Source organism: Rosa rugosa, chromosome 5, assembly GCF_958449725.1.
Source record: "Rosa rugosa chromosome 5, drRosRugo1.1, whole genome shotgun sequence".
Classification (NCBI taxonomy): Eukaryota; Viridiplantae; Streptophyta; class Magnoliopsida; order Rosales; family Rosaceae; genus Rosa; species Rosa rugosa.
Window position 1 is genome coordinate 4,615,697 of NC_084824.1, and position 22,640 is coordinate 4,638,336.

The 22,640-nt window shown below is 38.6% G+C and overlaps 2 protein-coding genes across 3 annotated transcripts; one reads left to right on the forward strand and one right to left on the reverse strand.

Annotated features, from left to right (window-relative positions):
* The first annotated feature begins 5,459 nt into the window (after positions 1 to 5,459).
* LOC133708262 (probable serine/threonine-protein kinase PBL18) lies at positions 5,460 to 7,846 on the forward strand. 2 transcript variants are annotated; one of them, XM_062133725.1, is made up of 8 exons: positions 5,460 to 5,767; positions 5,866 to 5,949; positions 6,060 to 6,128; positions 6,240 to 6,562; positions 6,637 to 6,772; positions 6,864 to 7,000; positions 7,076 to 7,199; positions 7,294 to 7,587. In XM_062133725.1, exons 1-8 carry the CDS (start codon positions 5,695 to 5,697, stop codon positions 7,452 to 7,454), a joined length of 1,107 nt encoding a protein of 368 aa, XP_061989709.1. In that variant the 5' UTR covers positions 5,460 to 5,694; the 3' UTR covers positions 7,455 to 7,587. The 2 variants fall into 2 exon arrangements, with proteins under 2 accessions (XP_061989709.1, XP_061989708.1); XM_062133724.1 differs by having other exon boundaries at positions 5,488 to 5,767; positions 7,289 to 7,846.
* A 104-nt stretch (positions 7,847 to 7,950) lies between these two features.
* Positions 7,951 to 11,434, reverse strand: LOC133708263 (probable serine/threonine-protein kinase PBL3). The gene is made up of 6 exons (XM_062133726.1): positions 11,125 to 11,434; positions 9,905 to 10,254; positions 9,686 to 9,821; positions 9,371 to 9,507; positions 9,132 to 9,255; positions 7,951 to 8,622 (listed from the first exon to the last, which is right to left on the reverse strand). The coding sequence occupies exons 1-6, from the start codon at positions 11,186 to 11,188 to the stop codon at positions 8,168 to 8,170; spliced, it is 1,266 nt and encodes a 421-aa protein (XP_061989710.1). The 5' UTR covers positions 11,189 to 11,434; the 3' UTR covers positions 7,951 to 8,167.
* Positions 11,435 to 22,640: the final 11,206 nt, after the last annotated feature.

Here is a 22,640-nt window from a genome sequence, read left to right on the forward strand (position 1 = left end):
GGCGTATTGTGATGCAGATTGGGCACGTTGCAAGGACACAAGAAGATCAACTACTGGCTACTGTATTTTCTTAGGCAACGCACCCATCTCATGGAAAACAAAAAAGCAAGGAACAGTGTCTCGTTCTAGTGCAGAAGCGGAGTACAGATCTATGGCAACAACATGCTGTGAGATTACGTGGCTTTGAAGTTTATTAAGAGATTTGAATGTTGAACATGCACATGCAGTTAAATTGTTCTGTGATAATCAGGCTACCATTCATATAGCATCAAATCCCGTCTTCCACGAACGCACAAAGCATATTGAGATAGATTGCCATGTTGTGCGGGAAAAAGTACAGAGGGGGCTAGTCAAAACCATGCATATTCGAACAAAGGAACAACCAGCTGACTTGTTCACCAAGCCGCTGGGTTCGAAGCAATTTTCAGCACTATTGAGCAAGTTGGGTGTAATTAACATACACTCCAACTTGAGGGGGAGTATTGAGGAAAGGAATCTCATATGATCTGGAGTCTTCGTAATTGCGATCTTAATTAAGAGATTTGTATTACTATAGTTAGTCCTATAATTATGGATAGGATTAGCATCTTTGTTATATAAAACGTTGTAAACCATTCTGAATGTATTGAAGTTATTACATATTATTCACACTACCAAATCTCTTTACTCTCAATTAAACTAATATTTAATTAGTTTAATTCATTTCCTTTTTTCATTTATCTCATTTCTTCATTTCCATGATATCGGCTCGTGGTTGACTCTTTGTCCTTTTGTCGAAAACTCAATTTTGCTCCAATTTTCGCGTCATTTTCTTTTGATTTCCGTGACTCAGCTTATTTCCTACATAATAAATAAAAGTGGATTAATTACATATTAATTGACTTAAATATTAGCTTAATTCTAGTGTTTAGAACGTAATTACGCGCATAAAAATGCGTGTAATCAAGCTCTCTCTGAGAAAACCCTAAGGAGGCTTCAAGACCTTGAGAATATTCTTGTCCGGCGGCGGCCTTGGCTGGTCTTTGGCTTCGCCGAAGCCGCATGGCTTTGCTGCCGGACGGGATTTAAATGATCCGGAGCTTTGCGGGGGAGTTGGCTCAAGGTTTTGACTGATGATGTTGACGGCGAGTACCAGATGACGGCTTGGACGCGGTGAGCATCTGTACATGGCAGGTCATCGACGATGGCGAGGCTGGACGGTGGATCTGCACCAGATCGGGGCCGTTCGGCACTGCGTTTTGGACAGTGGAGGCGCGACTTGCAGCAGGGTGGCGACGAGGGACGTGGAGTCGCGGTTTGTTGCTGGGTTCGGAGCTGTGGGATGCGGCGTTGCGGGGTGAGGCGGTGGGATGCAGCGGTGGAATCTGACGTCAAGGTTTGAGGTGGTGGGATCCGGCGAAGCTGCTTCGGTGCTGTGTGCAGCCTGGGAGGCTGAGGTGCACTTTGGGCTTGGGTCACGTCCTCTTGTTGGGCCTTGTGGATCAATCCTCTTTGGGCTGCCTTTGGACTTCTATGGTGGGCTAGGGTTTTGCTCTCAGCCCATCCCTATGTTTTTAGTTTGTCTATTTACAATAAAGTTCCTTGTATTAGGAATACTCTATGTACTTTTAGCGTCTCTGGAGTAGTACCGAAAGAGGATTCCGCTACCTCTACGTATTTAAATGTCTAATGAGTAGGACTATATGTACGTACCACTTGTGGGTACTACCACTAGCTTTTTGTCTGTCTATGAATGACAGCGGAAGGGTATGTAACGACCTATTCTGACTTGTGATGAATATATTATCTCGCCCTCGTGGCTTTACTCAAAAAAAAAACTACACTTTGGTACCTGGACTATAAAACCCAACTACATTTAAATACGCTCCGTCAATAACTCCGTGAATTGGCATGCCACCTGACATATTTTCAAGGGTAAAGTTGTCTTTTTGGATTTTTACTCCAGACACCAATCTCTCTCTCTCCTACTCTGGACACCCAGCTCTCTCTTTCTCTCTTTCTCTTCTATTCTGGACACCCAGCTCTCTCTATTTCTCTTTGACTATTCTCTTCTTCTTCATCTATTTCTCTCTCTTCCGTCCGCAGCTCCTACATCTTCTCCATTTTCATGGATAAAATTGTAGGTTTTTGCTTGCTGCTTCTGCTCCTTTTCTGTTTTGGGAGCCTAGATTAGAACTGATATGAAGCACAAGGTACTAAGGACCAGAAGACAAGAACGAAGCCCAAATAGCAAATGAACGAGCCCCAAATCCTTGTAAAGCTTCCACATGTAACAGAATTCAGATCTCCTTGTGCTCTTCTCCAAAACCCAAATCAGAAGACGCAAGCAAGCTGGGTATAATGTGTTCCTGAGAAGGATTTGCAGAATCAGAAGAAGTAAGAGCCCGATGCACGAATCGGGTTCGGAAACAGGTTCATCGACTTAAAGAAAAAATTAAGGATCTTAAATAGTCAAGGAAGATATTTGGTCCGGAAATGAAGGATGACGATGGCCTTCCGACGATGACGGCCGCCGACACAAAGAAGGACAGCTCTGATTCGAGCCTAGTACTCGGGAAAGGCAGGTACAAGTTCTGGGCATTGGCGGCATTCTGGTCAATGTTCACCGGCACTGTCACGCTCCGGTGGTCTGCCAGGAACCATAATCGCTTCTCCGGCGATTCCCCTATCCACAATGATCTGGATGTCCTTATGAGTTCGTCGAATTTTCTTATCTTGTTTCTGGGGATTTAGGTTTTGTGGATTGTGATTGGTTGAGTTAGATCTCTGTGATTTGGGGGTGTTGCAGGAATTGGAGGAGAGGGAGATGGTGGTGTGATCAGTCATGGCAATAAGAACGAGGAGGAGGAGAAAAGGTCGAGAGGTCGAGAGAGGGGGAGAGAGGGGGGGGGGAATACCAAACTACCCTTTGAAAAATGAAAAATGACATAAGACTAACGGTGTTATTAAATGCGTGTATTTAAATATAGTCGGGTTTTATAGTCCAGGTACCAAAGTGTAGTTAGTGTAAAGTGAGGCACGTTAATTCACAGTGACCTTTAGTTCAGGTACTGTTCGAAAAATTCTCCCATCTAAATATAAGGGAAAAAACAAACAAAAAATAATAAACTCAAATAACTTTTAAACCCTAGCTACATAAAGAGAAAAATGAATAAAAGAATTATATATAATCATATGAATATGTATTTTTCACATTATATTTTCAAAATTTACAGGAACACAACAAAGGTTGAATTCATATACATGTGTTATGCAAATCTATTGATCGAATGTATGTGCAAATCTATTGACTAAATTATATGAAGTTTTTTCTATTCTTGATTGAAGAAAACAAATTGTTGTTTAAATCTAAGCATGAGCGTAATGAAAAGAAAAAATGAAAAAAAAAAAAAACCAAAATAATTTTTGAGTCATTAGATTTTGGAATGATAAGATGGTTTTTTTCTCAAGAATGACATGATTTGACAATAAGTGATGCGTGTATGTGACATAGCATGACGCCTCACAAATCATTTTCCTTTTTTTTTTTTTTTGATAACTTAAATTTTGTCTTTACTAAATTAAATTTTATCTTTTTATGAGAATTTAACCAAAGAATGAAATAATAAGTGTGGATTACAAATTAGACAGTATAGATTTCACTTTTCATAATTAAATATATAAAAAAGGGGTGATTGCATTCTCAATCCCTCTAGCGACAGTCACTTTTCAACCTTATCTATACTATTTAATAAGAGAGCTTGCTTTCCAAAACTGAAATTTTTTACCAATTTAACCTTTATATATTAGGATAATATGGTAAATTATAAAATAAAATAAAAATTTTAAAAGCAGAAAATGTGGTAGTTGTACATGAAGTTTTTCCACTACCTTAACTTTTCTCCACACACATAGTGGGTGAGCCTTTTCCACTACCTTAACTTTTCTCTACACACATAGTGGGTGAGCCCTGCTAGTTAGAATAAGGGGAACTATTCAAAATGTACATACCTCCACTAATATGGAGGATTTACTACATCAATAAGCATAAGTAACACCCTCTTAATGGGCCCACAAGCCATGGTGGGACCCGACCACGATATACATCTCGTACCTCGACACTCAAGCTACGCCACGGTGGTCGGAAGCGGCCAATACGTCGCCGGGAAGCAACTTTCCCGGCCTTGCCAAGTTATCTTCACAAACATGTTTTCTAATATTAGAATAGTGGTTTGACATCCCACATCTAAGAAAATGTAAATGAGAGGGGTTCCCTTACCTATAAAAGGGACTCATCCTCCCACTTAAACATCATCTCATTACACACTTTGTAATCCCCTTACACATAGTACAATATTCAAGTGGACGTAGTCTCCCACTAAGGCGGGAGACGAACCACTATACTTCTTGTGTCTCGCTCTCTCTCTCTCATTCTTTACGGTAATTAGAGCCTTCGGTTTCTAACATTAACAAAAAAAAAAAAAAACAGTTCCCCTTCCCAAAAGAAGCCCATAGATTCCCAAATTATTTACGAATTTGGCCATAATTGGATGGCAATATTGTAATAGTGTCGAACTATCTAGGGTATTTATTGAAACAAAGTATTCCTTGGGCACGTGTCAGAAGGTTCAAATTGCAGCCATATGAGCTGACGTAAATGATGGCCAGCTCCCAAAAGGACCCTCAGAATAACTACTAATTTACGGATTTGCCATAAGCAAAGTGCCAACACCTTGCCTTGTCATTGAGGTCGAACTACCTAGGGCATTAATGAGACTATAACATTTCGCAGACCCCGCGTTTAATTCGGCGCCAGTGAAGCGTTGAAGACCATATCTATGTTTTTCCTCTTTTTCTTTGGGTCTAAAATGAGGTCCTAAAATGAAACCAAACAAGCCCAGCGAGGCACGAACAAGAAGATGTCGAGCCCAAAACCAGAAAAATGCACAGTGCAAAAAAAACAAGAGCACTAACACAAAAAACACAACCAACTTGGAAGATCGAAAAACCAAAATGGAGAGAGAATCAAGATCAATAATTGTGGTCAACTCGGTCAACCTTACTATAATTAGCCTCTTGCTACTTACAAGATAACAAGGGCCTGGCTTTTGTTTCTTCTCCGATCTCCAGCTAGATTGCCCCCTGAGAAGTTGCGGCCCGACTACCTCTCCCAGCTGTGAAAAAGCATTATAAAATAGGAAGGATGAGGAATTGGAATAAGATTAATGTAACCAAAGAGAGCATAAACTAATATTATGGTAGCGCAAGCGCCAAGCGGTTCCAAATCAACCAGTATGCTTGGAACACATAATGAGATTCATCCCCATCAATCTAAGCTATTGTTATACAGAGCTATCATAAGAGAATTGTGAATTAATATATTTCATAGATTCTAACTGAAGCTACAAAATAATCATCGAAATACTGTTGCATTGTCCTTATTGAACATTCAAAAACGTACCCTCGTAGAGTTTTATACCTAGAAGAAAACACCAAATCGGCTATTTCAAGGTTTTACGCCTTTGGTTGCTCCTGCTTATAATTCCCACTAACTTAACTAATACTGTCCTGCTCAGTACTATATATGCATGTTCATTATGATCACAATCTCTCTCTGTTTCCTCTATCACCTTAATCTTAGTTACTTAGTATAAGTCTCTTGGTTAATTCTGGGTTCTTCTTCTGTCATCATAAATATCAATACATATCATCAACATGGGAAATTGTTGCAGGAAACATCTTCAAGAGCCAAACTCTCCGGTTCCCGTTATTTCTCAAACTCCTACTGGTTTGCATTTTTCGAAATTCTTATACGGGGTCTTTGATTCAGAAATTTTGAATACCTGGTAATAAGCTGAAATACTCTTACTCTTTTAATTGGTAAAGGCGGTTCTCATCGATCCAAGAAAGTTAATAGAACAACAGTTGGAGACAGAACTACTTCAACTGTTTCCTCAACTTCTGTGGGAGGTAATATGTGCTTCTTGTGTGTATCGATTTCCTCAGTTTCTTCTCCTTGAGAACATAAACCTTTGTATGCTAATAGAAATTCTTTATTTATATGCATTCGGTTACTACAGAAACGAAGCGTGAAAAACAGAGATCCCCACTTCAAGAGATCACACATGTTGCTTCAAACACAGATATAGGTGTGTGTGTGTGTGTGTGTGTGTGTGTATCTTATTAACAATATTACATACTATATGTAGAGTTTGTTTTCTAGCTTGATTAACATGGTTACATGTATTCCGTGGGTGCAGAGAAGCCTAGCAGAGAGAAAAGGCGTGGTTACCGAATTGCTCGAAAAGCTGGGAGTTCTAATATTGAGGGAGTGAACATGAATGATGGAGTGTTTCATGCTTACTACAACTGCAAGCTACGCTGCTTTTGTTACAGTGACTTGAAAGTGGCCACGCGCAAATTTAGCAGCAAAAATTTAATCGGGCAAGGCGGATTTGGTGATGTATATAAAGGGTATGTGAGTTACTGCACTATGGACTCTGCGGCAAAACCAAATGAGGGACTCGCAATTGCCATCAAAAGGCTCAGAAAGACCGGGACACAAGGCCATGAACAATGGGAGGTCAGGCTTTTCAGACATATCTCTCTTAATCTGTAAAATGAGATTTACGTTACCTAATTGTATGCCTGCTGCAGAATGAAATCAAATTCATGGGCAAACTAAACCATCCCAACATAGTGAAGCTACTAGGCTACTGCCATGACGGTGGGCACAGGATGTTGGTTTATGAGTACATGAGCAAAGGAAGCTTGGAGACTCAACTACTGGCAGGTAAGAGTTCAGATCAGTAAGACTCTCGTCTTAGAAATAAGCATACGAAGACAGGGATTAGGTATGTGAGTTGATTTGGCTTAAACTGCAGAGAATGCGCCGCAGTTAGATTGGAGCAGAAGAATTAATGTAGCAATGGGGTTAGCTAAGGCCCTAGATTCTCTTCACAATCATGGCACGCCGGTCATTCATAGAGATTTGAAAGCTTCCAATGTCCTGTTGGATGATGTGAGGCCGGCTTTCTGTCACTTTTAAATTAAGCTCTTCATGATTGTAACTAGAACCTCACGACTAATATTGCAGGACTTCAATGCTAAGCTATCAGATTTTGGCCTGGCTAGGTATGGACCTCTCTGTGACCAGGACCGCATAATGACAAGGATTCTTGGCACCAAAGGCTATATTGCACCGGAATACATAGGAACTGGTATTCAGCCACTCCCCAATTCATAGAAAAAGTTCTTGCGTGCAACTGATGTGTACAAGCAGCTGGTTGATGTGTTCTTCATTTTACAGGACAGGTAACGCTGAAAACCGATGTGTACAGCTTTGGAGTGGTGCTGTTGGAGATTTTATCAGGCTGCTGTGCCGTGAAGAAATATTCAGATGGGATGGCCGGAGATCTTATACAGTGGGCTGGACCATATCTTTGCAACAAGCAACAACTGCATCAAGTGATTGACCAGAGACTGGGAAGGAACTACCCAAAGAAAGAGGCTCAAAAGTTTGCGGAACTCATCCTCCACTGCCTTGCTTCAAACCCCAAGAGCAGACCAACAATGACTGAAGTTGTAGCTGAGTTGAAGGACTTACAAGAAAATACAAGCAGCAGCAGTACTCCGAACTCGTACCATACTCCTACATTTACCCCATGCCCTCCTCCATACAAAATACTTTTACCTAGACGAAATGGATGTCAGACAAAGTAAGCTCATCATGTCTTTGATAATGCTGTCTGTCTTCCCATAATGCATGAAGGCAACTGAAACGGTTCCTATCTGAATCAATATACAAGGAGAAAAGTTGTACACGAGTAAAGGAATCGTTATATGCAAGTAGAAAAAGTGTCTTATACTTTCAAGTACAGTATTGCACAAAAACACGATGAAAGAGATATGATCTCTTATATTGCTATCCACTAGAGAATCGATAAACTGATTGGCAGGGATAGTACAGAGTGCAACTTAAACTGATAGCTAACTTTTTACACAACTATAATAAAGACAGAGATTACCACATTACCACCACAAAAAGGCTGTGCATATATTCAGAAATTAGGGGCAGCAATATACATCCTCAGACTAACTGAAAAGTGTGATAAATACAGACCCAAACTTGATTCTATGTAAACAAAATATGGAATCAAATGAGTAATTTCCAGAAAGAAAACTGCGTTCAATGAACACATGCAGACGGCCGGTGCGATGGCAATGGAGATGCACTGGGTGTTAAATTTAAAGGGGAACGGTGATGTCGCATTGGGGACCTGTGGTGATGAAGAGGAACTCCCTGCTGCTCTGATTGAGAGATTCTGGCAGCAGTTTTGGGGGCATCAAGTTGTTCCAGTGTTGCTAAAACTGTTGACATTGTAGGCCTTTGTTTAGATTCTGGGCTTAGGCACTGTAAAGCCAGAGTAGCAGCTGTATAGGCTGATTTCTGAGGATATTGACCCTCCAACTTGGTATCCATAATCCGAAATAGTTTTCTTTTGTCACCCAAATATGGTTTTGTCCAGTCTACAAGATTCTGCTCCACGCCAACTTTTGTTTTATCAACAGCTCGCCGTCCAGACAATAGTTCCAACAATACAACCCCAAAACTATAAACGTCACTTTTAGCAGTCAATCGACCTGTTAAACAAAGCACAAGTCAGAAACCAACCTACGGAAGCATTACGTGTTTTGAACATAATGAATCCAAATACTCAAGATTCCATGCATCATATCCTCTACAACAATCGTTTGCATATAAAATACAAGGCCTGTCTTAACAGAATTCCCACCAAAAATCTTAATGGCAATTGTTGGAACGAACAAAAAGTTGTACCATCCAATTCTCATATGCAATTCAAAAGGATTAACTTTTTCTTTTTCAACATTTGGAGTAGATGGATGAGGATATCCAAATATTCAGATTTAGTCATTTAGGTCCAGAGAATCATCATTCTCTTATTGCCTCGGCGAAAAAAGTGACACCTCAATGCAAACTTCTCTCATTTATTAAAATGCAAAACAAATACTTAGCATTCGTAAAATCATTTTTCCTTGGGAAGGCATAGAGTGACTCAAAAGATGTTTAAGATATGGCAATATAACAGAGACAAATACCAAATGATACTTAATATTAGACACAAACTGACCTGTAGCAACATATTCAGGTGCTGCATAGCCTTGAGTACCCATGACTTGAGTAGAAACATGGGTCCTGTCACCCGTGGGACCCGCCTTGGCCAGGCCAAAATCAGAAAGTTTCGCATTGAATTCCTGAAAAACGGCCATGCACCAATAAGGTTAATAATTTATACTATTTAATCATAAGATTTTTATACATAAGACACCTGCCAAAGATATGAAATCTTGAGCTTTCTATTCTACATACCGCATCAAGTAAAATATTGGAAGCCTTAAAATCACGATAAATAACTTGTGATTCGGCTTCATGAAGAAATTTTAGCCCCCTGGCAGCACCTATGGCGACTTTCATTCTTATTCCCCATGAAAGTGGTTGTGGCCCTCCTGAGAAACAAAGATAAAAGTTCAATGTTACAAACCCTTCTCAAAGCCAAAAGTAGTTTCTAGGCATTGAAAATGCAACCTTTACTCGTTTTTTTTTTTTTTTTCCTTCTTGTTATTGGCAACTAAAAGAGCAATGAGAAGCTGAACAAAAAAAAAATGCCCCATAAACATAACTTACTTCTGAATAGATGATTCTCTAAGCTTCCTTTTGGCATGAACTCATACACCAATAGTCGGTTTTCACCTTCCAAGCAGTACCCAATAAGCTTAACAAGATTTGGATGATAGAGTTGGCCAAGATAATTAACTTCTGTCTGAAATTGGGTGGCTATCAGTAAATAAGCAAAGCAAAAGTTGCACAGGAAAAAAAAAAAAAATTGTTGCAAGTGATACGTACCAACCACTCCTTGTGACCTTGGAAACCTTCAGGTTTGAGCTTCTTGACGGCTACAACCATTCCTGACCCTGGCTTTGCAGCTGTAAACGTGGTTTCATTAATCCATCCTTTGAAGACATAACCAAATCCTCCCTCGCCGAGAAGACTGTCAGGGCGAAAGTTCCTGGTGGCATTCCTTAGCTCAGTGAATGAGAACGGGTTTAGATTTGGAGAAGACAATATTTCACCTTCAGTCCTTGGGGTAGGAAGACTTGAACCATTGCTCTTTTCACTATATGATGAAATGGTCAAGGTGGAGGGAGCAGCTGATGAGGGACTGGTTTTGCTGGAATTTTTGGAAGTCCCCGACGCTGACAGGAGAAAAAAGTAGTGGGTAATTAAGGGCATAAGCAGTGACGATACCAATCTGAAAAGAAGAAATTAAGCTCAACCAATCTCTAACCTAAAACCACTTAGAGCATTCCTGAAGAATTGTCATACATAGTACCAATCTTCTAGACGATGATGACACTTTTGCAAACTAATTCATAATCAACAAACCGAACAAACTCAATGATTAAGTTTACATGTAAACTTGCAAATCAAGGTACGTAGTTTTGAGTTATCGGCTAATCTCAAACCGAGGTACAAGTTGCCTGGCTTACAAAACACTTTAAATCAAGCATATTTGATCCGTGATCACTACTAAGGACCACCATACCTTTTCCCTTAGAACCACAATTATTACTGAAGTCTTTGCTTCTAGAGAGCATAGCGTGTCATCTTGTTCACATGATCATTGTAAATATCAAAACCCTTTTCACAAATTGACCCGTTTCAGCAAAAAAACACCGAGAACTTATTATTAGCTAAATTAAACTTACCTTAAAAGTGTAAAGCTCATCTTGCTAAAACGGGAAGAATAAAAACACAAATTCTTAGCCAAAAAAGGGAACCTCATTAATTTGCCCAAAACTGAAAACTATTAATTCACTTCAAAAGGAAAAAGGTTGTTCCATCTTGCACAGAATTGATGCATGAAGCTAATGAAATTAAAATCTGAAACTACCTGAGCAAACCCAGGACCCAAAAAGGTATAACACTTTGTCAAAAGACTAAAAATCGATCCGAACCCACTAAAGTCCACAACTTTAAACCAAACCAAACGGCAGAAGAAGCATAAGAACACCCGCCATATCCAAGAACACAGGCGGTACGTAGTAAAGAAATTGTTAGCTTACCTGAAGTACCAAGACAGCTCTGAGCTGTGTCAACTTTAGCAGAAGAATCTAAACAGTTGCCCATTTGCTGCTGCTGCTCCCAAGAACAAGAAGCTCTCTTCTTTCTCTGCTGCCCTCAACTTCGATGCAAAACAATCCAACAGTACGTGGTAACCAAAATCTGAATCCTACTACTGTAGCTGAGTGTTGCTTATGGATTTCTGAGATAGAATTGCTTGGTTTCTCAGAGAACCCAAGATGGAAAAAAGAGGAGGAAGAAAGAGCGGTGAAGGTGGGAATGGGAATAATAGGAATGTGGGAAACAGAGAAGAAATGCGGAGCGCAGAATTGGTGGGAGTCACGACAAAAGCGTGGCTACGCGCTCGCCAGTGACGTCAGCTTCCGGGGACTTGTAGTTTGGTTTTTTGATGACTCAATATTGGTTTCTCGCAATTACCGAGATGCCCTTCTTTCCCGTAGAAACTATGTGATGTTAATATATATTTTTTTTTATTTCAAAAATTTTTTTTTTTTTTTTTCCCGATATGCCTTGTTGCAACTTGTCTTATTTTTTTCCTTTCAATTTGATGTAGTTCCTATATTCTCATTTGTAATATTTCTTATTATCAATAGAACTTTCATTTTCTTTCAAAAAAAAAAAAAATGAATGAATTTGTAGGGTGCTTTTAAAATAAATTTAAAATGTATAAATTTAGTCTTTACATTAAAGAAAATTGAATAATTGCCGAAATAGTAATAGATTACAAAAAAGAATATCAAGTAAATTAAGTAAAGAGTAGTGCTAGAGACACCAAATATTTATACCAAATTCATATACCGAATGATGTGGCAGGTGCCAACTCATCAAACAAATTGCTAACATGGACTTTCTCTACTAATTTTTTCTTTATCAAAAAATTAAAAATCAAGAAAACCTAAAACCATTGCAAAGTCCTATATATGGCCGCCATCCTCATCGAGAGGAGATCATCTACCATCAGATGTAGATCTAGTTGGTCGGGTGAGGCTTTTTTCTCCATTTTCAATGTTTCACTCATTTCACTCACCTTATTCACCTGTCTTGCATGATATTTTTGGAGGACCTTTTTCTTCCAATAAGACTATTGGGGCCTATTAATCAACACTCCTTGGGTACCCCCAAACTCTAGATGACAAAGCAACAAGGATCTTCTATCAACAAATATGGTCAGGCCAATAGCCAATAAGTCACAATTAACTGCAGACATAACACGATCTCCAATTGTTGGCACTGCATATAGCCCAATCTCCAATTGATTCTTTAATTCAAATTTTTAAAGTTCAAATGTCTCGAGGAAATCATGAAAAGAGAGGGAGTAAGAGAAGGAGAAATGAACTTTGGTAAGTTTGGATGGCTTTTAATTAATTCATCTGACAACAAAGGCAAAAGTTCTAGCACTTTTTCATGCTCCGGTCAAGAAGCTAGGGTGAAGCAAGAGTGGATGCAAGAACAGCGAAGCATGAGTGGATGCTCAAATGTATAAGGAAGAAGATAATTAATGGTCTAGGTTTAATCTTATCTTGTTTTTTTTTTTTAATTTAAGGAGAAGCATAAAATTGTTAATTGTATTATTTCCATATCATCACCATCTTAGAACCAAAATTGATGACATAGCAGGTGCCACATCATTTGGTAATGAGTTTTGGTATAATTTTTTGGGATCTCAAGCATTCTCCTAATTAAGTAAATTTAACTAAGTTATAAACAATGATATTTTATGTAAAGATAGACATGATAAGAAATAATGAGTGAGATATACGATGACCTATGAGGTGTCATCTAGCATAATTTTATTCTCTTATGAACAAAATAATTGTCAAATAAAATTATTAGGCAGTTCAAATCACTCGTGCGTAGATGGATTCCATCTAATATTGGAAAGACAAAGTCAATAATTCTGATTAATTGAACCTAAAATTCCTTGCAGGGGTTTGTTCAAAAAAAAAAAATTCCTTGCAGGGGTATAACGAAGGAAATACGTCATTTTTGGCTTATCGGGTAAGGGGGAACAAAAAGATCTCTCGAGAATTGATGAGGCATGTGGGCAAATTGAAATAAAATATCACTAGCGTAGAATTTGTGATGCCTTGACTAAAAGCCTAGGCATGGGCCCTGCGCGAGCCCTTTTCACACATGAAACTTGGATTAGGAAATTAATCAAGTCAAAAGGTTCTAGGGCAAAAGGTTCCATAACATTTTTCTATTATTATGAGTGGAGATTTTTATTAGAAAACTAACTAAAATATTCTATCTTTTGCTTGCGAACAAATTCTGTTTAAGAAATTCTTCTTCTTCTTCAAGATGATATTGACTTGGCCCTTCACGATCAAAAGGGAGACTACTTTGGTGGAGCAAATGGTGTTTCTAATTAAATCCACCACCTTTAGACCTTAATTTGCCGAGTTTGTAAGCATTCTAGTCAAATTCAATGATATGATCGAAGTGGGTGTTCCTCTAGCAAAGTGGGGATTAATCAAGTGCCAATCTTTGTTGCCACTAGGTTATGTGGATGATCTAGATCTAGAAGATGATTTTTAGGGTTAATTAGTTAATAAGTCACAACTCACTCACAAATTTTCGTGTACGGAACTAGTTAGAAAAAAAGTTTTAAATTCATGATTAGGGTCTTTCTAAATGTACCCAGCAAATTTTTTACACCTAGAAAATGTATAAAGTCTCTAACTACATCCAGCAAGTTTTCCTATAATACCATTTTCTTTAATTAAACCTAGCAAAACCCATAGACACCGACGAAGAATATCAAACACCCAGCAAAGCACATATACCTTGACAAATAATACAAAACACCCAACAAACCCTTGTTCTCCAACATAATGTGAAGTTTATCGCAAATTTAAGCATGTTTTCAAAAATGTTTCTCATGTTGAATAACAAGAACATATATATATTTATACACACACACCCACACGAATGAAAATTCTAGTTATATTCGTGAAATTGGATTTGGGGTTGGAACACCTCATGTTATACATTGTTCTTGGTTCTCATGTTCAACGTTATTCAACATATATAATAGAATTATAACTCAACAACACGAATGAAAATTCTACCATATACTGATGTTATAATCGTGATCCTTTACTTTGTTAGATCACTAAAAAACGAAACCTAACAAAAAACAAATCTAAAGGAAAAAGCCGTGTACCTAATCTAAAGCATTTCTGTCAATTATGTTAAGAGAGAATTGGGGCAAGGAACTGTGAAGGCCTACGAAGAGACTTGCAGTTTAAGAGTCCCCTTCTTCAATTCATTAATTGACTGATTGACAACATTGGGGAGCCTGCTGGGTGTTTGATATTCTTCATTAGGATGTATGCGTTTTGTTGGGTGTATGAATTTTGTTGGGTTTAATTAAAAAAAAAAGAAGTCAATTATGTTAAGAGAGAATTGGGGCAAGGAACTGTACGTGAAGGCCTACGAAGAGACTTGCAGTTTAAGAGTACCCTTCTTCAATTCATTAATTGACTTATTGACAACATTGGGGAGTCTGCTGGGTGTTTGATATTCTTCATCAGGATGTATGCGTTTTGCTGGGTGTATGAGTTTTGTTGGGTATAATTAAAAAAAAGGTATTATAGGAAAATTTGATGGGTGTAGTTATAGATTTTATATATTTTCTAGGTGTAAAAAATTTGCTGGGTTTACTTAGATATTTGGTGGGTACATTTAGAAAGACGTACTATTTTATCACATCGTCAATTAAACACATTATACACCGTACTTGATGTCAATTAAACACATTATACACTGGATTAATTCGCGTCCGTCATGTATTATGTATATATATATGTGTGTATTTTAGTTTTCAAGCAGGTCGTATTGATACGTTAAAGAAAAAGATAAACTAACATCGAAATAAAGTACATGTCCAAGAGAATATGAGATGGCTTAACGAATCGGTCAAGATGCCATATGTTTATACACATCCCACATTACTATATAAGCTGTCAACACTGGTGTGATTAACACTGGATTAGTGTAGGATTTGAATGAGAGGTAAATCAAAATTGTTGTCAAGTTTATTTAATTAGTGATTTAAGAAAGGATTACGCAACCTTAATTAATTATTGTAAATTAATCAACTGCGTTTAATCGCTTATTAATTAACAATTAGTTTAGAAAGGAATCTGCATCCTGCATGATCCCCCAGCCCTGATCACTGAAGCTCTCTTAGATGACATTACTGGAGCTACTATTGCAAGGAGTTTCAATGCCAGAGCTGCTGGCTAGTTTCTTTTTTGTTTTGTTTTTTCTGGGCTGATTGCCCCTTCTGGAACAAAAAAAAAAAATTAACAATTAGTTTAGACCCGGCCCTATACGTATAAAGTCTGGCTTTCTAATTTCTATGATGGCTCTGCGAGGCTACTCCTTTATCTAAAACGACGACGCTTATCTTCGTCGTAGAAAAGTAAAGAGATCGAGAGTAAGTGGGAGACGATGGGAGCGTGTACGAAAGATTAACAACCTTCACCTGAAGCCAATGCTACTGGGCCGCCAATCAGTCTGCAGCGTTGATTCCACCTACGACATGAATATGAATGAATGATAATGATACGACATGTGATGATAGTGAGAATTGGTGTCAATTCATGGGGTCTCCTCCTCTCTTGCATCCCTCTCCGGGCAGCAAGTAACAACGACATGCAGTTGTGGTCCTTGCGTATTCGACAAGTCTAGTTGATCGATCGTCAACCCAAGCAACGCGGCACAGCCGGCACTACTCAATGTCGACGTCGTTTTGCCCAAGTGTCGCTACTTCCGAGTCAAGTTGACCACCTCGACAAATGTAGTAACTAGGCTCTCCACGTACCACGACCTTAGGTCCCGTTTGTCTCGTCAATAAGCAAGACTTTCGAGCACATCTTTGTTAATTTTGCAACTAATTTTTTTAGCAAAATATCGATTAAAAAAAAAAACTAATTTTTTAGCAATGTTTGGGACATTTCGTCAATCCTGATCGATGATGTTCCGCTAGTTTGCCTACATTAGTGTCTCTAGCTAATAATTTTGATTTACTTAACTCTTGTAGTCCTTATAGCCTTTTTATTTAGTTTTGTGTTGTAACTCTTTCTCTTATAAAAAAAAAAAGGGAAAATGATCATTTATCCAATTTCTGCTTAAAAATTGCCCACTTGCTCCACTAACTGTTTTTTAACCCCGTTTACCCAAAACACTCTAAGGGATTATTTCCCTGATACCCAATTAATTCTTTTTTATTAATTTCTGGGACCTTTTTGCCCTCTCCTTCTTTCTCACTTAGAGGGAGAAATCATCCTCCACCTTGCCCGACTCCGGTGACCAGTGGCCGGCCGCCGACCGGTGACCGGAATCCGGCTACCGGACTGGTGTCGGGATTCCGGCGTATGAATTTATTGCCCCTCAATAATACTCAGTAACCATATTATTGCCCTCAGTAATCATATTATTGCCCCCCAATAATCAGATTATTGCCCCCAATAGACAGATTATTGCCCCCCAATAATCTATTAACTCTATGTTATTATTTGTGGGAATTATGTTTTTGATAGCTGATACGTTTATTTGTGTTTATAGAGTGGAATTGTAGTGTACTATGTTGGTCTATTGGGGGGCAATAGACATATTATTGCCCCCCGATAATCTATTGACTCTATGTTATTCCCCCAATAATCTATTGACTCTATGTTATTATTTGTGGGAATTATGTTTTTGATAGCTGATACGTTTATTTGTGTTTATAGTGTGGAAATGTAGTGTACTATGTTGGTCTATTGGGGGGCAATAGAAATATTATTGCCCCCCAGTAATGTGATTTTTAGACGTCTATTGCCCCCAATAGACATTTAACTTCTCTCTATTGGCCTCCAATTGACATTCAAAACATTTTTTTTTCTTTTTTCTTTCCTTCTGCCCCTTATTTTACTTTTAAAAAAAAAACTAATTTGGGCACCCAGAAAAATGATCTGGGCACATCAAGACCGGACGCGTTTCTCGCCTACCAGGTGTTGGACTCCGGCGAGGTAGGGCGACCAAAGCTGCTTTGTCGTCTTCAGGAGTGGATGCTGCTTCTCCAATCGGCGCCGCAGAACGGAAAGCTCAGATCGCCGAAATCGACCAGAAGCCCGGTCAATGAAATCGACCGTGCTTGTCGCCGTCCGATCTCAACAGAGTCCTCGATCTGCGGCCTCTGAGGCGTCGTCTTCAGCCTATGCGGCGTCGTCCGGCCTCTGTGGCGTCGTCTCCGGCCTCTGCGGCGTCGTCCGGCCTCTGTGGAGCGCGGCAACGGGCACGTTGCGAGGAGAGAGAGAGAGAGGAGGAGGAGGAGGAGGGAGAAAACGCAGATCGGAGGGATGAGAGAGAGAGATAGATATGAGTGTAATTTATCAATTAAAATGAGGGCAATACTGTCAAACACTGTTGGATTGGGTAAATGAGGTTAAAAAACTCTTTGTGGAGTAAATGGGCTATTTTTAGCCTAAAATCGGGTAAGTGGTCACGGCCCAAAAAAAAAAAAAAAAAAAAAAAAATTTCTTAGGTCACGTTTGTTTCGACAATAAGCAACTAGCGAGATATTTGAGGATGTTATGCCTGAGTGTCAAAGACTCTTGTTCCATAAGATAGAGTTGTACTAGCTAGCTTCAATCGATTTGGCAGCATAGTCATGTAGTCATGTACATCATCAATAGATTGGAAGTTGGGTTGGCTACATGACCCCCAGGCAGGGCCGGTCCTAAATTTTAAGAGTCTTTGTGCAAAAATTTTAATTAATAATTATTGCCTTAATGTAGTTAGAAAAAAAAAAAAAACTTATTAAGATAAAATGACACATATAACGAATTAATAAAGTTTATTTTTTTCTCAAAATAGTAAATTTCAGAACTAACTAATTTGAAGGGGTTGGATGTATTATATAAAAGAGAAAAAAATATATATTCAGAAAATGAGAAGAACAACAACAAAAACTTAAAAAAAAAAAAAAACAAATTAAGACTGAAAATCGTAGGAAAATATTTAAAAAAGAAAGGAAGTCCCCAAGGGTCGAACCATGAACCCAAATTGTAGAAATTCGGCTCCTCAACCAGGTAAGCTAACATGTTAGATAATATAAGTGTTTTCTGTCTTATATAAGTTAGTACATATTATACTTTACTTGATCGGAGGCCTCCTCGAGTATGTACCCCGCCTCAGCGCTGCACCTGGCCCCAAGTATAAGTTGGACTTATTCTTCTTGGTTTATTTTTATGCAGAATTCCACAAATGATCACTCAATTATGACTCATTCGACACTTTGGTCACTTAATTTTCAAATATATCACTTTGGTCACATTATATCACTTTAATCACTTCTCCCAATCGTTGTAATACAGATTTATCAATTTTTCACAATTGGTTGGACAAAAATATTATTAATATTGTGGCAAATAAAATTTTTTAATGAAAAAAATTAATGAAGTGACTAAAGTGAACCAAAGAATTCAAGTTGAGTGACCAAAGTGATATATTTAAAAAGTGAGTGACTAAAGTATCGAATAGGTAAAAGTTGAATGACCATTTGTGATATTCTCCCTTATTTTTATTTGAGTCTTAGGAAGTATCTATTTCTTTTTTTTGTTAGAACATAAATCTTTATTGCACTAAGGTTAAACCTCAATATTAATAGTACATTACATAGTGTACAATACACTCGCTCATGAAAATCGGGAATCATAAGCATCAATTTAAAAACTACGAAGTTGAGCTGCCGATTTCAATCATGAGGACCAAAGAGTACAACGACAAATAAAACATGGGTCATTTATTCTTAAGCTAAGAAATTAGAAAACAATTAAAACTGATAATTTAACTGCAATTCATGTGCCAACTTCATAGAAGTTGGATCAAATAAAATTTAAAAATAAAGAAAAAATTTAAAACTTTTTCAAGATCATGATTTCTATCTATAGCACACGAATTTTGACTAAAATCACATATTCTTATTTTATCTCAAAATTATTTTTCATCCTCAAATAATGATTTTTAAATGCTTCTCGAACTAACAAGACTCAAAATTCATGAGGTAATTTTAAAAAAGATTTTTTCAAAGTCATAAAACACTAAAATTCATTTAGAAAAATTTATCCGAGGTTCAGGTAGTCCGTTAGTTGAAAAATGTTATAAAAATCATGCTCTATGAATAGTGAGTTTATGATATAGAAGATTAAAAAATAAAAATAAAAATAGTTTTAACAAGGTTAGCATGTTTCCTAATGATCCACGTGTGTTCCCATGGCACATTCCAATTCGTCAAACCATGCACAATTTCTATTCTATTTCTTAATTTAACTACTGGTAAATCATGATCTTTAGAATATATATATATATATATAGGGTTGATTTTATTAATAATCAATCCATGAAAACAGGTCAGAGTCTAACAGAGTTTACATAAGGTTCCGGGACAAACTGGATAACCCATCTAAGCCACGACTAAACTCATTGAGATCTAAAGAGACGCTCGCTGAACAACAAGCTTAAAACTACGCAAGAATAATCTCGCCTTGTAAGAAAAAAATATTCATCTAGTCTAATATGCCAAGCACGCAATTGTGGTACAAATATCAACTAGAAACGTCTTAGAAAAACATATAGAAATTACCCCTAATGCAAAGGCTTGAGTCCAGAATGTCTTGTTTTATTGAACCCTAAACAAGTACTTTCTCCTTCCTCTTTGCACAGGATCCTTCCTCTGCAATGCAGCCTGATCATACTGCACAAAGCTCCCCAAAGCGTTCCCAAGTAGGGTTAGGGAGGGATCATTGCGCATGACCATGCGCAACCCCTTCACCGCCACCCAAACCTCCATGAAGTCAGCGATACCTCTTCCAGATCATGGATTTCATCATAATCCGCCAAGAGAAGCATGAAATTGTTAAAGAACCAAGACCCGCCATTTAGAACGTAATCCTTCGTCTCCTGTTCCTTGAACTGGAAAACAAAAATCCCCCCTTCTTCCTCACGGATCAAAACCCATTCTTTCAAACCCCATATGCCGGAAATCGCTGCCGAAAACGACTGAAGCCGCACGCGTTTCTGAGACATCAACCGGCCACATACATAGAAAAAATGATCTTGGATTGCATCCTCGCCCCCAGCTAGGTGGACGATGGCATCCTCCGCCGCCATCACAGATCGGAACTCGATTAGTTTCCCTGCTAGAGAGAAAACCCTACCAGAGAGAAAAGTCGAATTTTTTTATTTTGCAAAAGCAATTTGTATTGAACTATATACTCAAATTGACAGAATAACAAAAATTTGGAGGGGAGGTAAATTTTCAATATGCATATATAGTTTCATCAATCAAATCAAAATAGTAACTAAAAACTTTTTTCTTTTTTCTCATCCCTAAGATGATACATTAAAATATTGATAAAAAAAAAATGATACATTAAAATGAACTAAATGGCCGTTACATGTGCACTTTTTATAAAAATATAGATGGAAATACCACTTTGACAACAAAGTCTTACGAGTACTAAATTATTGATAAATTTTATTTCAATATCAATTTGTCCGATTGATATTAATACATATACTATTAGGGATAGTTACCTCCGGTGCATCTCCATTGTTGGAGGTCACTACTGCACCAGTGAGCTAATAGAATAGAGGCCTAAAATTGAATTACAACAGTACTTAATATTTTTTTGTTACGCAAAACTCTCTGTCCTAGGGTTTCGTCAGTTGTTCTAGGATTAGGGTTTTTGGCAATTTTCTGCGCGATCTCATGGAGATTTTAGCGTGGAACTGTAGAGGCCTCAACAGTAGTGCTGCGGTCCAAGCTCTGCGTCGGTTAGTTCACCAGAAGAAGCCGGCGTTTGTCTTCGTCAGTGAGACGAAAGTTCATGATCCTGAGTATATGAATAATCTCCGATTTGAGTTGGGGATGTTGAATTGTGAAGCGGTGTGGTCGGCAGGACAATCTGGTGGTCTGGCTATGTTTTGGATTGATGGATTGGAGGTGCGTTTCCGGTCCAAGTCGATGCACCATATCGATTTGGAGATTCACGAAACTGATGGGTCAGGTTTGCGATGGCGTCTGACCGGATTCTATGGCCATCCTTCTACTGCTTTACGACATCAGACTTGGTCTCTGCTGCGTGGATTGTGTGATGAATCGCAGCTGCCATGGGTCGTGGTGGGAGATTTTAATGAACTCCTCCACGCTTATGAGAAGGAGGGCGGCGAACGTCGTCGGGAAAGTCAAATGCAGGCCTTTCGGGATACCTTAACCTACTGTGAGCTAGGAGACCTGGGTTTTTTTGGATCTGTATTCACTTGGAAGGGTGCTGGGATTCGTAGTCGGCTTGATAGAGGGGTAGCTTCCATCTCTTTGTTAGATATCTTTCCTGCTGCTCGTGTCTTGAACATGCCTCCAATTCATGGAGATCATGTTCCTATTTTGCTTGGGTTACTTCAGAGGTCGGGTCCTTTAGTTTCTTCTGGCTCAAAGCGGTTCAAATTTGAGAGCCTCTGGACTCAAAATGAGGACAGCAAAGAGGCTGTACGGGAGGGGTGGAGACATAACTCGGGAGGTTATCCCATGTTCCAAGTGGTTCAGAAAATCAGGAACACACGTTTTGCCCTCAACTCTTGGCAGCGTGTGAACTATGGCAATAGAGGTAGAGATATTGAAGCTTTGCGTAGTAGGCTGCAAACCCTAATGCAGTTACCTCTTAATACAGTTAACCAACAGGAGAGCACATAACTTTCTTGTAAGCTAGATGGGTTGTTGAACCAAGAGCATGCCTATTGGAAGCAGCGAGCTAAAGTTACTTGGTTGAGGGATGGGGATGGCAATACTAAGTACTTCCACCGTAAGGCTTCAAATAGAAGGGTGAAGAATAGATTACAAGGTTTATTTGATGAGTTGGGAGGATGGCAGGACACTGATGCTGGTATGGAAGAGGTTGTTCTGAATTATTTTTCCAATATGTTCCAAGCTGCTGAGGTTGATCATGCACATATGAGGTCCATTGTTGACCTTTTAGAACCTAAAGTAACGGCGGAGATGAATCTAGAGTTGTGTGCAGACTATTCGGCTTTGGAAATACGGGAAGCTCTATTTCAGATGTATCCAACGAAATCCCCAGGGCCGGATGGTATGCCTCCTTTATTCTTTCAGCATTATTGGGATTTTATTGGTTCTGATGTGGTTGATGCCGTTCAACATTTTTTGCACTCTGGCACTCTGCTAGGTGCGGTTAATTTTACACATATTTGTCTTATCCCAAAAGTGAAAAATCCGGTTCAAGTGTCGGATTTGAGACCGATAGCTTTGTGTAGTGTTTTATACAAGATTTGCTCTAAAGTGATTGCCAACAGGCTCAAGAAGATTCTTTCTCAGCTTATATCTCCTTTTCAGAGTGCTTTTATCCATGGCAGGCTTATTACTGATAACACGCTCATTGCTAATGAGGTGTCCCATTATTTACATAATTGTTCTACGTCTGAGGGTGTT

Coding starts and splice junctions, on each gene's coding strand:
- LOC133708262 (XM_062133724.1), top strand. CDS start 5,695: ATGGGAAATTGTTGCAGGAAACATCTTCAAGAGCCAAACTCTCCGGTT. Junction 5,768..5,865: donor TATTTCTCAAACTCCTACTG/GTTTGCATTTTT, acceptor TAATTGGTAAAG/GCGGTTCTCATCGATCCAAG. Junction 6,773..6,863: donor GGAGACTCAACTACTGGCAG/GTAAGAGTTCAG, acceptor CTTAAACTGCAG/AGAATGCGCCGCAGTTAGAT.
- LOC133708263 (XM_062133726.1), bottom strand. CDS start 11,188: ATGGGCAACTGTTTAGATTCTTCTGCTAAAGTTGACACAGCTCAGAGC. Junction 9,256..9,370: donor CCAATATTTTACTTGATGCG/GTATGTAGAATA, acceptor GCCGTTTTTCAG/GAATTCAATGCGAAACTTTC. Junction 8,623..9,131: donor ACCTGAATATGTTGCTACAG/GTCAGTTTGTGT, acceptor TTTGTTTAACAG/GTCGATTGACTGCTAAAAGT.